The sequence below is a fragment of the Buteo buteo genome, chromosome 16, assembly GCF_964188355.1.
Source record: "Buteo buteo chromosome 16, bButBut1.hap1.1, whole genome shotgun sequence".
NCBI lineage: Eukaryota > Metazoa > Chordata > Aves > Accipitriformes > Accipitridae > Buteo > Buteo buteo.
In genome coordinates, this window is record NC_134186.1 from 2,326,857 (window position 1) to 2,339,614 (window position 12,758).

Sequence of the window (12,758 nt, forward strand, 5' to 3'; positions counted from 1 at the left end):
TCAAATGAAGGCCCAATCAGCAGTCCATGCAAAGCATAGCACAGGCATAAATCTTTTAGTTACAATAATTCCATTGTATTCTGTTCTCTGCAGCCCTCCAGCTTTGGATATTTCTCAATCAACAAGGCAACGTGTAGGTAGTGGAAAAAGTATTTCATAGCCCTCTCTACACCTTTACCTCCCCTGCCTTTATTCTAGATGGCGTCATATTAGTGTGCATGAATCAGAAGAGGTTACATGACAAAATGTGTAACCTGGCATGAAATCTGTAGTGGGATTAGTAACAACTCTCTGTAAATGTTGGGAGACCATTAAATGTATTGGGCATGAGGTGGGAAAATAAGGTAACCTGATTTATGTGCTGCTGGTTGGAATATGCAAACAATTCAGTGCTTCTGATTCTGGCTGCAAATCCATGACAAATGCAGACGGAGATTAAACAGTGCGCTATGGTGCATCCTGCTGTCCTGAGCAAATGATTTATGAGCAGACAGAATTTATTGTGGAGAACTCATTTCCTGGGGCTTCGATGACAGAGCAACACAAACCATTTAAGTAATGCATCTGCTTATTGCAATGGGTTCTTAATTTGTGACTGTCTGTGCCTTCATGATAACAGACCTTCCATCTTCATCCTCTTTGTTGTCATTGCATCCCTTAACCATCCAGGGTGAGCACGTAGGGCACTTGAGAAACTTTGCAAGACCTTCTTAGCACGTGTCTCCTGCAAATCCCTTACTAAGCAAGGTATCCCTGGCCTTGCTGCGTATATTCAGGTTATCTCTGATGAGCTGAGATACCTGAAACGACTGCACTGGAGCCTGGGAACCTGTCGTACTGTAGCGGGATGGGGGAGCGCAATCATCCCTCTTGTCTGTGCTGTGAGCTTGGTGTCTGCTTCTGGCAACGTGGGTGTCTGGGTGTCAGTGATGACTGGGTACTGAAGACCTCTCTTTCTCCGTATTCCACAGCACCTCGTAGTGCTCAAATCAGCTTCGTAGTTACCGTTGCTCGCTCTTGACACTCGCATTTTCAAAGTGATATCTGTCAAAGGCTAAGGCAGTTCTCATAACTGAGGATAACCCGAGCCGTTGCTTTCGTACAGAGCTATGTTCAGTTTTCTTGAAGTCTTGAAGGACAGTAAAATGGGCTTAGGAGATGTCATGCGGATAAATGTTACCAAAGGAAAATCATTGTGCTACTTAGATGAAGTTTGTGCTCTGATGGTAGGAACTCGTAAGGGATATAATAATCAAACTGAAGTCTGCACTTACCTGTGGCTGAGGAGATTATTAAGCTTATGAATGGGGAACCAGCCCATAATTACAGCTATAACGGGAAGCCGGTGAGTTGTTCAGTTACCACAGGGAGAATGATGATGAAAGTCTGGATAGACATAGTCGGGGAGCAGGGCGTTTCAGTAGAGCCATAACTTTCAAATACATGGTTGGAATTACTGTTTAAACATACTCATGTTATAGTAGGAAAAAACTCATTATCTGATTTTATGTGAACTATTGCAGTGGAAGGCCCTGCTACAAAACATTTTCTATGACCAAAATTTGTTTCACAAGGTTTATGTTTCCTTGCCATGGAAAGGTAGTGTTCTCATCCCCGCTGCAGGGGGATGGCGCGCTTGGAGGGTTTCTGCAGCACTTCAGTAAGACTTACAGGGTTCTTTGCTATTCCTCTCCAGCAGCTTCCCTTCCCTTCTCTCCTTGTCCTCCTGCCTGCAGCCCTGCCCCTGTGAGCCCGCAACCTACAACTCCGGAGTTTTCAGTCCTGCACCTTGAGCTGAATGGTTGACTTGCGCCAAGCAGTGCTGTCATTTTACGTGATAGATAATTATGGCATAAACTGTCATGACAGTATATGTCATTTGTAACCATAGCACTGAATAAAGACAAAGTTTTTGCCTTGTTCTGACTTTCCTCTGCCAGTTGCTCTGGGAGAGTCATTTCTGAAAACAACTTACTTTCTGATACAACTTTAGGTCATTGGTCTCAAGCTTGCAAACTTAAAGTTTTCTGGACCCGTCATGTGTGTTCTAAAGGTAAATAAAACATAGTGAAATAAAACAGTATGTACATTCTGATTGCAGTGCATCGAGCAAACCTGGGGGTGGAGGTTTCTGCACTGAACTGAGGGGTATTTGTTTGGCGTCACTTGACTGCAACCCCACAAAGACTGGGCATAAATATGTGCGCGTGTGTGTATGTGTATATGTGTGTGTATGTTTAAATGGAGAGGCTGTAATTTGAGTTTTGCTGTTTCAGAGTACTTCTGGGCTCCTCCAGACGCTTTACATCCACTGATCCGATAGTCATTACAGGGCTCTTACTCTGATCTTCCGCTAGGATCTTCATTAGTTTCCAGTGACTTTCTTTGTTGTGTTATCGTAAATTCTCTTTGTATTATAGACCTGCTTAGAGCACTAGTCATGCATAATATTCCTCTGAACAGAGCAGAAGGCATTTCCCAAAGCATTTCCAATTGAGATTATGTTAAATTGTGTGTTCCCTTCTCTGGCTTTGGAGCAGATGTTATGCTTTCTTCCCTTCTTGTTCACTTGAAAACCTCAACCACAGCCCATTTCTCCTCTCCCATTTGCTTACGGTTGCCGTGACATGCAGGAACGCTGGGAAGAAGCAGCGCTGTACCCACTAACGCTGGAGATCTGTGCTGCCTTGTTGTGAATAGTGCATTGACTTTCTCAGACCAAGCTGAGCACCACCAAAATCCTTTGGGTTGTTGAGAGTTGTCGCCGAGTTGGCTCCAGTCAGAGGTCGGCACAGCCCAGGATCCACTGTCATTCCACGCGGGTGGACAGCACTAACGCAGTTGTCCTCTTTGGAGGCATTATGATTTTGTGCAGTTTTCCAGACTCTTGAACATCTGATTTTCTTTAATAGCAGTATAAAAATCTCTCTTCTCTTTAGTGGTAATTACTCCTTTTTTTTGTTAATGCCATATTGGCCTATTATACCTGCTAAATAATCTTAGCTCCTCTTTGTAGAGATTGCGAATTGTAGTTTTGAGCTGAGTGGCTGACCTTTTGTGTGCACTGTCTGGTACAAACATTCAGGATTAGTAGCTGGAAATGCAAAGCGCAATAGATGTTTTTCCCAGTAATGTACTGAACAGAACCATGTAATTTCATATCGCTTGACGAGTTTTTCATTTAGCTCTAAGTTAAATTGTCAATTGGTCATTATTTTCTTTCTCTTTCTTTCTTCCTTCTCTTTTCTTCTTTTCCTGCCCACTATTCACCGCAACCTACGGAACCTTCCCTGTGAAGAGTAATTTGGAGAAAAGTGTCTCTTAGGTTAGCAGCAATAAAAGCATAGTTTGCCTTTTTAAAAATAACAGCTTTTTAACAGAGTTGTTAATCCTTGGAGCAGCCTACTGAAGGCAGTGATGGGTTCTCCATACCTAAACATTCATAAATTGAGATTGGATACTCCTTTCTGGAGATCTGTAGGAACCAAGAATTGTTTTATCATCTGTATTAAGGAGGTGGATGTTTAAGACGATCAGAATAAAGAATTATTGGACAATAAAGGATCAATTGGAAATTCCAGAAAATTTTCTTTTAAAGGAATTGATACTTTTTTCATTATAAGGGAGTTTTTTAGACATTTGAACTGTAGCATAGGCTGCCATTCTTCTGATGAAACCTGATCCATTGTATGCTCTTCATATTCTTTCTTTTATTCTTAATTCCTCTTGCTTTTTGCAGTGCTAATGGAACAGTTTATGTTAACTCACAAAGTGTTTCTCCTTCCAGCTGTAAACAGGTTTCCTTTTTCTAGTTAACATTGGACTTGCTTATCTGCTTGTAGACGCAGTTGCTTTTAGTGGACTTTGGAAGAAATGTAGGGATTCTACTAATATTTTTTTTCCAAGCTGTTTTGCTGTGTGGAGTTTTTTATTTTTTTGACTGATGCTTTTATGAAGCACCCTGATACGATTTTCCTGATCTAATGACAGAGACGCTCTAATTATCTCTGCCAGACAAGCTGGGAAAGGGAACTGATAGCTAACCTTAACCTACCAAAACACGTCAACTCTGACCTCTGCAAAGCAGCTGGTCGCATCCTGGGTTTGTGCAGCTGAAAGCCTGCCAAGAAACGGGCTCGTTGCCTGCTGAGGCCACTTCCAGGGCTTGGATGGTTTCTGCATTTGTGCAACAGATGTGTGTCCTTCAGGACCCATTAACACCTTCTGCTTGCCCTCCATCTGAGTTGGGGTCAGGGCAGCAAATCGGTGGTGAAATGCTTCTTATCTTCAGCCTGTTCCCCTGAGCTGCTGAGATCCAGTCTTTCTCTGGCAGTAAGGGAGGCAAATTAAATGAAGGCAGGATTACCATGATCTCTATATACATGCGGGATTTGTAGCTTTTGTTAACAACCTTGTTTCACAGTTGCAGCCATGTAAGACCATTCCCTTCTTAATTTTAAGCAGGGCACTTTCCCTCAAAGCCCTTGTTCTGCACTGCAGCCCCAGTTTAGCAAAGCACTGAGATATAAATGTTGGCTTAAGTAGACATACGTGCTTAAGTGCTGGGCAGAGATGCACTTAAGCACCTTCTTAACAACAATGAATTGAGTTATAATTGACCCCCTCCGGCTCCCCAGGGTTTTTTTTGTTGTAACCTATATGAAAATTTTCCATTTCCCTTTCTGTGACTTTATAAGGGGGCTGGCTTAACCAGTCCCTTCTGCTCTTTCTTGAGAGTTGTCTCAAATGAGCTGCACGTCTCCCAGTGTGCCACTTGTCAATTGAGTTGCAAAGTTTCCCTTGGTGTCTGTATCTAAGGAAAGCTGACGTCCACCTGGGGAAAGCTGACGTCCACCTGGGTCCAACCAGAGACGGTTTTCTCCACGGTGTTACTTTCTCAGTGAGTTTTGTCTAGCAGTTGTAGAGCCAGAAGCAGCGGGGTGCTGCTCCGTGTGTTCTCTCGGTTTCTAACAAATTGTGAGGGGCTTGGGGTACTTGTGTGCAGTCAGCCTGGTTCAGCAAGAAGGTTGCAGTGATAAGGCTGGAGGATGCGAGATGAGGTTGGGGTGGTGATCCAGCAGATGTGGCCAGCTCTCGTGTCCTCAGCAGGGATGCTGCTCCTGCGGAGAGAGCCTGCACGTGGGGAGAGCTGGAGTGGAGGATTTCACCGTGGTGTTAGGCCACGTCACCGTGCACGCAGCTCACCAGAGGTGCTCCCAGCTGCGCTCTCGGCGCTGATCAGGAGGATGCAGTTTATTGGGTTGTCTCCATGCTTGTTATTTTACTGATTGGATCAGTTGAACTGTTACCCTGATAGGGTTTCATGCTGCTGTAAATGAGCTGTCCTGTGCCAAGGCATCTGTCCATGTTCCTGACAGCAATTGCTCAGCATGACAGGTTGCTGCTCTTCACGTGAGTCGGAATCTGAGATGACGCTTACTGCTTTTATCAGGCAAGGAGATTGTCTCTGTCCCCTTCCCCTTTCTCTATATCCAGAAAACAAGAATGTGTTGTGCATTATGTTGCCATCTTCAGCCTGGTCTGCAGAGAAAGTTCCCTTATGCCTGCCTTATTTTACTGTAATGCTTTACATTTGGGGTTGGTGTTGGAGAAAGTTTCGATGGGTCATTTCCAATTGCAGGTGGACTCGATGTGTGCAAGTTTAAGTCTCTCTCGCCCCCCGCAAGCAGAGCTTCACATGTGGCTGAACCTGCCCGCGCACCCTCTGCTGTGCTTAATCACTGGGGCGCAGCTGCCGTCACCCCAATTGCAGTTACGCGCTTCAGGGGTGCCTTGCCCTTTCTAGCATTACAGCAGCTATCCTTCGTGCTCTCAGTGTGCCGAGACCGTGGGACTCTGTGGAGAGTCAAGTCCCAGCCTGTTGCAGCTTCCAGCCTGCAGGAGACGAATGTGTTGCAGCAGCTGGCAGACGGCTCAGAGTGCTGCAGCGGAGGAAGGATGCTCTGCAAAACCACGAAGGAGCAAAACGGCAAAGGTACATAAGACCACTAGACTGCTAATACACGGCAATTAAAATTCCATCATCTTGTGGACACCGCCACCGATTCCCAAGAGAGACTGCAGGGAGGGAGAGAGTTCCGTTTAAAATAAACAGGCACACAGGAAAGGATCTTGTCTTCGTGCAGAAGCCTTGGAGCACCTCCTGAATAACAGATGGCTGCAGAAAACCTGGCAGACAAGCAGCCCAACAGTGTCCTAGTGGGGATCAGCATCTTCCAGTAAGTTTAAGAAACTTATCTTATTCCCGGTAACCAATCACTGCTCCAGTTTTGAGTGGGTAGAAGTGAAACCCGCTTTGGTATTGTAGCACTCTTCTGTGTGCACAGAGGCTCCTATACAGTCTATTTTAAGTTCACCGATGATATTTTCCTCAAGATCTGGTCCCCAAAACCTGCCTATTTTTTATTCTTCATAACATACTTGCTCTCCCGCCCCCGGTTAGCTGCGTGCCGGCAGTGACAGCTATTCCATCAGAGGAAGCTGAAGAGTTCGTTGCTCTGAAATACAAAAAAGTTCTCCCAGTTAATATGTGCTTTAGACTCCTTTCCCTCACCTCCCACTTGCCCTGTTGGTGCCTCAGGGTTTTAAGACAGAAAATGCATTGTGATGCAGATGTGTTTATTGAAACAGCAGATACAGAAAGAGGAAAATACAAAATATAAAGCACTTTGCTTCGCAGCTTGAACAGTGCCCTGAGCTTCCAGCACTGTTACCTATTCGGGACGTACGCTTCCTGAGTGAGGCATGCCGGTTATTAACCAGGCTCCTGCTGAGGTCCTATTTTTTCCAGTCCATCAGCAAGCTATGCCTAGAGGAGGGATCTTCTTAAAAAAGAAAGGTAAGGCAGAAAATCCATTGCTGTCTTCAAGCTCTCTCCCAAGTGGTCAGAGTCAGTTGGAATGATACCTAAAAGCTGAGAGAGAAGTCAGGATATTTTTTTTTTTTATTGTTTCCATGGAGACTGAAATTATTACAGTGATTCCCTGCTTCGTTTTCAGCTCCTGAACCTGGTGCCTTTCCCATTCCCATGCATTGCAGGTGCGCCCTCTCCCCGGGATCAGCCCTGGATTCTCACGTGCGGGATGAGCAGAGATGGAGTGTCTGGGGCCACCAGGCGTGCCTCACAGGAGAAGCGAGGTGGTCTGGGAGGAGGCAGGATCTTTTGAAGGCAGAAGAAAAGAGAAGCAAGTTGTGCTTAGACTGACCAGACAAATGCTGAAATTGCTCCTGGCTGAAAGCGCAGAAACAAGCCGCTGTGCTGGTGAATAACTGTCAGATGCCTCCGTGTTCAGCTCGGCCGTGAGCATCACTCGCTGGGACCGTGGGGCAGTGCCCTCGTGCCACAGCCATGTGTCCCCATCAACTTTTTAAGACAAGAAGCAATGAGCTCTTTCTTCACTGTTTCACTGCTCTAAATTAAGGCAGAATCTTGATAATATTTGTGATGACTTGAATAAATACCTTGTACTCATTCGTTAATGACATGGGTCTCACTGGCGTTGGTAGGTACTGTTCTACTGAGTTTTGCTGTGATTTATTCTGCTGTATCTAATAAAGGGATTTTTCTGATTGCTTTTGCAGTACTTGATCAGTAATAATAATTATTGACAAAGGTCAGCGTAGGCTTATAAATTTGAACCTAAGCTATGGACATAACGAAATGTCCTCTCATAACATTTAAGAACAACGCTAATAAATATTAATTTCAATCTCTTAGCTCAAGGCCTCAGAGTCATGGATATTCCTAACTCAGCGATCCTGACAGACAGGCTGCAGGCAGCAGGGCTGACCTCTGTCTGTCTGTCATGTTTCGAATGACTGCTCGCTCCTTGGGGGCATTTGTTCCTAACTGTCTCGGATGCGCAAAACAGCACAAGACCGGTAGCGCTCGGCTGTCTTCCACCTTTCTTGGGTTCTATCATCTGCGTTCTGATAGCACGTTTCACTGTCTGTGACATACTGTTAAACAGCTTCTGCTTTTTTCCAAGTGTCCAGCAAAGCACTTCTGAGAAAGCCGAGAGGCTGACGTGGATCCCGGTGCCAGCCCTATCCAGTGCAGCCCCAGACCAAAAACCTCCTTTCACGCTGAAGAAAAACCTTTCCTGCTTAAAAAGATAAAGAAGATCTTTGTATCACAGACGCCGTGATCTCGTTAGCAAACCTTCTGGATCAGTTGTCGCTTCTTGGGTTGCACGTGACTCTGTGGGTGCCCAGCCGTGGGCTTGGGACGTGGATGCGTGGGGCAGTGGCCTTTGTCCTACAGCCTCCAACTTGGCTGTCTCCTACACTCGTTATTTTATGGAAAAATTGAAATTGTCATTTACTTCCCTGCGGTGGAGACTTTTGGGGTTTTTTATCTGTTACTTTTTAATCTGTCATTTTGTTTTATCCAGCAAAGTTTAATTTTATATTCTTCCCTCACTCTGCTTTTCTTTCTTTTGTCAGCAAGTTCTTTGTTGTTGTTATTTCCTGAAATGAGCCACCAGCGCTGTGCCGTAATAGCTGTGCTAGCAACTGTACCTCTCTGTTGCTGGCTGTGTGATACTGTAGGTCCTGTATGAATGCTAATTTACCACTTTGGATTTAAAAATTTATAGGAGATACGTAGATCCTGTGAGGGGTTCCTACTGCGAAGATGTTTCTCTGTGTGCGAATGCATTTATTTTCAATAACTATTCCTAGGCAGATTACACCAAGCTTATGCTGACAGAATTATTTGACAGCATCGCTAGATATTTTAGCATCTAGTAAAGAATAAAGTCCTGAGGATATTTTGCAGTTTGTTTTCTCTTTAATCTGTTCTCTTCATTGCTGAGAGCAGGAAATAGATTGTGTAGCTCTTAGCCTTGATAACGTCATGGTAACGTCCATCTTACTTGATGCGAAACCATTAAGTGTTGAAGGAAGACAGAGGGAAGGGTGAGCATTGAACCAAGTAATCGTATAAATGCCAAACTAAAACCAGTCTCATCCTCTGTGCAATGTCCTCTTGCCAGGAATTAGTGAGATGTATGTTCCAAGTGATGGATTTTACCAAGGGTGATGGTGGGGAAAAAGATGAGTAAAGCGTACATACATAAAATATCAAAAACATGGGTAGGTACCACTTAAAAGGCAGCCTTGCTTTTTCAAATTAATGGACCTTGTCAGCTGAAATACAGTATATATTGAAAATCCTTGAGAGCTAAAGATTATTTTTTTTTTCATATGCACTCTTCCCCTCAACTTCACTTTAAGACTGGTTTTAATTATTTTCATGGGAATGGCAGTCTAGTTTGATGCCTCTTTTTGGTAACTTGCTACCCCAGCAGAAGTCAGTGATTTATTTGTAATGGGAAGGGGAGCTTCCCTTACACCTGGGCTGCAGACCGCAGCCTGCCAGCGCTTGCTCTGAGTTGTCCCAAGCCCCTGGCACTTGGGGGAAGCTTGGGAATGTTCTTGGGCTCTTCCTTGCCCAGTGCAGCAAAGTCACTACCAAAACCAAACAGCAGCCTCCATTTGTCAGTGCTCATTTGGCACAGGTGTAAACAGCTGCCTGAGGAGATAGACAAAGGCAAATTGACTTACAGGGCTCCTTCTCAAAGGAGCTGACGTTTTATTGCTGGATCCTACAAATGCTTAATACAGGATGGGCAGCGGGAATGCAAGGAGTTTGTATAAATGCAGCGGGACTGCCCGGGTGCAGTCACATCTGTTGAGGAGCAGGGGTGAGAAGTGCATTTAGCAAACAGAAAGGTAAGCTAGAAGTGCAGATTTTTTTAAGCAAACCCTGAAGCGTCTGCGCTGTGCTCAGAATTGCATCTGCAGTTTACCCAGCGCTTCAGACTACAAAGCTTGGGTACAGATAGCAGCAGGGGAGCCTGGAGGTCTGCGTGGGGTAGGAGCCGAGTTGATTCCTTACCTCAGGTTTGGTAGGTTGTGCTGAGTTGTGGCCATGACAGAAGACATTGCTACGAAGTCTAACTTGTTTAATGCTAATTTGATTTTTGCACTAGCTGTAGTCACACATTTGATTGTAGGCTTTCTCTCAGGGATATGCAGGGGAGTTCACCTGCAAAATACCAAATCCCCACCTGGCTGAGTGACATTTTCTTCCTGTGGTGAAAGAAACCCGTGCTCCGCTGTGCATGGCGCAAAGCCTACACAAACGTAAGGAAGTGCACTATTGGAAAAAGGGGCAGTACTGTGCTAGGCTGGAAAATTGCAAATCAACCAAAACCGGGACTGGAGACCGCTTTGAAGTCACTTCTTCCCCATGCAAATAAATCACTGACATCTAGCAGTGAATGGAGCACTGAGCCCTTCCTTTCTTTAATCGTCTCTGAGAAGCAAAGCAGTTGGGAATTTGCAGGAATCGCCCAGCTCAAGGGATAAGGGGGAGGGGGAAACATGACAGAGCAGTTTGTAGGAGCACCGTGCTGCATGATTGATGGTGATTTCTTATTGCAGTTTCCTGCTTTTTCAACTTCACCACCCCATCTGGGATTGTGCTGTCACCAAATTACCCTGAAGAATACGGAAGCAGCTTGCACTGTGTTTGGTTAATTATAGCTAAACCCGAGAGCCGAATTCACTTGGCTTTCAATGATTTTGATGTGGAGCCTCAGTTTGATTTCCTAGCTGTGAAGGACGGTGGGACTGCCGAATCTCCAGTGCTGGGGACCTTCTCAGGAAACCAGATCCCCTCCTCTCTGACCAGCAGCGGTCACGTAGCCCGGCTGGAGTTCCAGACCGACCACTCCATGGAGAAGAGAGGCTTCAACATAACCTTCACCAGTAAGTGCCCGATCCTTCCTTGTGGTTTTCATTTCAAGCTCAAAATTCTTGTTGGAGATGAGTGGGCAAGAGTTTGATCTCACTAACGCCATTGCAATTCCAGAGTAAGTCTGAAAATTGGGGATTACGTCAGATTTGCAGGTGGGTAATTAAGGATCCGTGTCAGGCTTAGAGCTGATTGCACGAGTTCTTTCTGGCTGTGAATTTTAAGTCTCATCCAGTGGTGCGAAAGAAACAGTTGGGCCCTGGATTATCTGTCCGTGGAGCAGCCGGGGTTTCTGTGCTCTCCCCAGCCCGCAGGCTGCTGCGTTACGTGGGCTTTCGGCTCTCTCTTGCCGTGCCTCCATTCTGCTCACTGAGGTGAGACCGTGCCTTGAGGACAGCTTGGTGCAATCAGGGAGAACTATGAGATCTCAGATGGTTGCGTTCATCAGTCAATATTATCATCATTTGCTGACACCTGAAAGTGTGCGAGACTTTGAAGATAAGGGAAAACATGTAGCAATGTCTTATAATAGAAAGCCTTGAAACTTCCACAGATACATTTGGCTTCACGTAAGTCCAGTCTTCAAATCTCAAATGAATGCTATAGTAATTTTATCCTCGTATTGTCCTATAATTTTCTAAAGAACGTTATTAAACCTATTCAGCAGAACTGATAAATGACTTTATTATAACAGCCTTTAGTGGCACAGCTAATTTAATAGCTTTTCTAGCTATGATTGCAAATCCTCAATTTAAAAAAAAAAAAATGAAAAAATCAGAGGTCGTAAGATACCATTTGCCACACTACAGCGGGCTGAAGGCTCATCAGATGAAGTAGCTTGTGTATGGTAGTATCACATACCCAGGATTGAGTCCTAGATACTGTAAATAGGGAGATACCTCATCACCTCATCCAGAAACGCTGGCAGTGCCCTCCAGTATGCATCTCCGATACGTTACATACCCGTGTTGGGAGTTACGGCTGTTCCATGTATGAAGACGTTTTTAAAGCAAATTTTTTATTGTTGTAAATGACTCTTAAGTGCGCGTGAGTTAATCTGTTCTGATTGCTAGAACTACCAAAAGGGAGCTCCTGAGTCTTGCTCAGACACCTTGCTGTCCTTCCCTTCAGTTCAGGTATGAGAGAGGAGACAACATATTGCTACAAGGGACAGATACCAGAGCACAAGGAACAGATTCAGCCTGTGTTTTCCCCTTTAACAGCGTATTTAACAAGGTTTTATAAGAGTAACGATGCTCTGTAAGAAAGCCAGAACTCCTCTGAATTTGGTCAGGTGCATTAAAGGTACTAAAAGCATGTGTGTGTAATTAATCTGGAGGCTTTAATCTTTCATATGCTGCTCATCTCTGAAGACCACCTCCCAGCATATGAAGATATAGTACATAATTATGCACTTAATGGGGAATTAAGGCTATAGACTTACTTTCTGATTGGTTGCCTGGCCTAGTTTTTGACTGCTGGAAAAGGGCAGGCCTTTAAACAGAGCGACGTGTCTGTGCAATTCCACGTGCAACTTTGCAACACCTAGAAAGGTAATTGCTGTGTGTCCTTCATCTTATCCTAGTGATGATGACAAGCAAGGTCGGGGACTATATGGCAGTCAATCACAGAACATGCTGAGAGGACCCTTACTTTTAACCACAGGGCCTTAAAGCTTTCGTTTTTTCCCCAAAATGTTAACTTATGTCCCTCTATGCAGATGTGTGCACTGTGGTACTTTTAGAGTTTTTAAAAATCTTTCTCTATTTTGAGCATTTGTGTATTTTTGTACATGAAAGGCAGCTGAGATGATAATTTGGTTCTGCGGGCTCTTCTCTGGCCCCTTTTACTGCTGCATCTCAGCACCTCTTGGGTGCAAATGGTTTTAATCTCATCCTTCCTCTCTCAGGTTGCAAATGAACACTTGCAGTAGGGACAGGGAACGGAAAAATTTAAGTGACTTGAACGGTGAGAA

At 44.7% G+C, this 12,758-nt stretch overlaps 1 protein-coding gene across 1 annotated transcript in view; it reads left to right on the plus strand.

Annotated features, from left to right (window-relative positions):
• CSMD2 (CUB and Sushi multiple domains 2) overlaps nt 1-12,758 on the plus strand; it is a 306,984-nt gene that overhangs the window by 178,262 nt on the left and 115,964 nt on the right. The window contains exon 14 of the mRNA XM_075047281.1: nt 10,471-10,797. Coding sequence (XP_074903382.1) covers nt 10,471-10,797 — 327 coding nt within the window. The remainder of the gene's footprint in view (nt 1-10,470; nt 10,798-12,758) is intronic.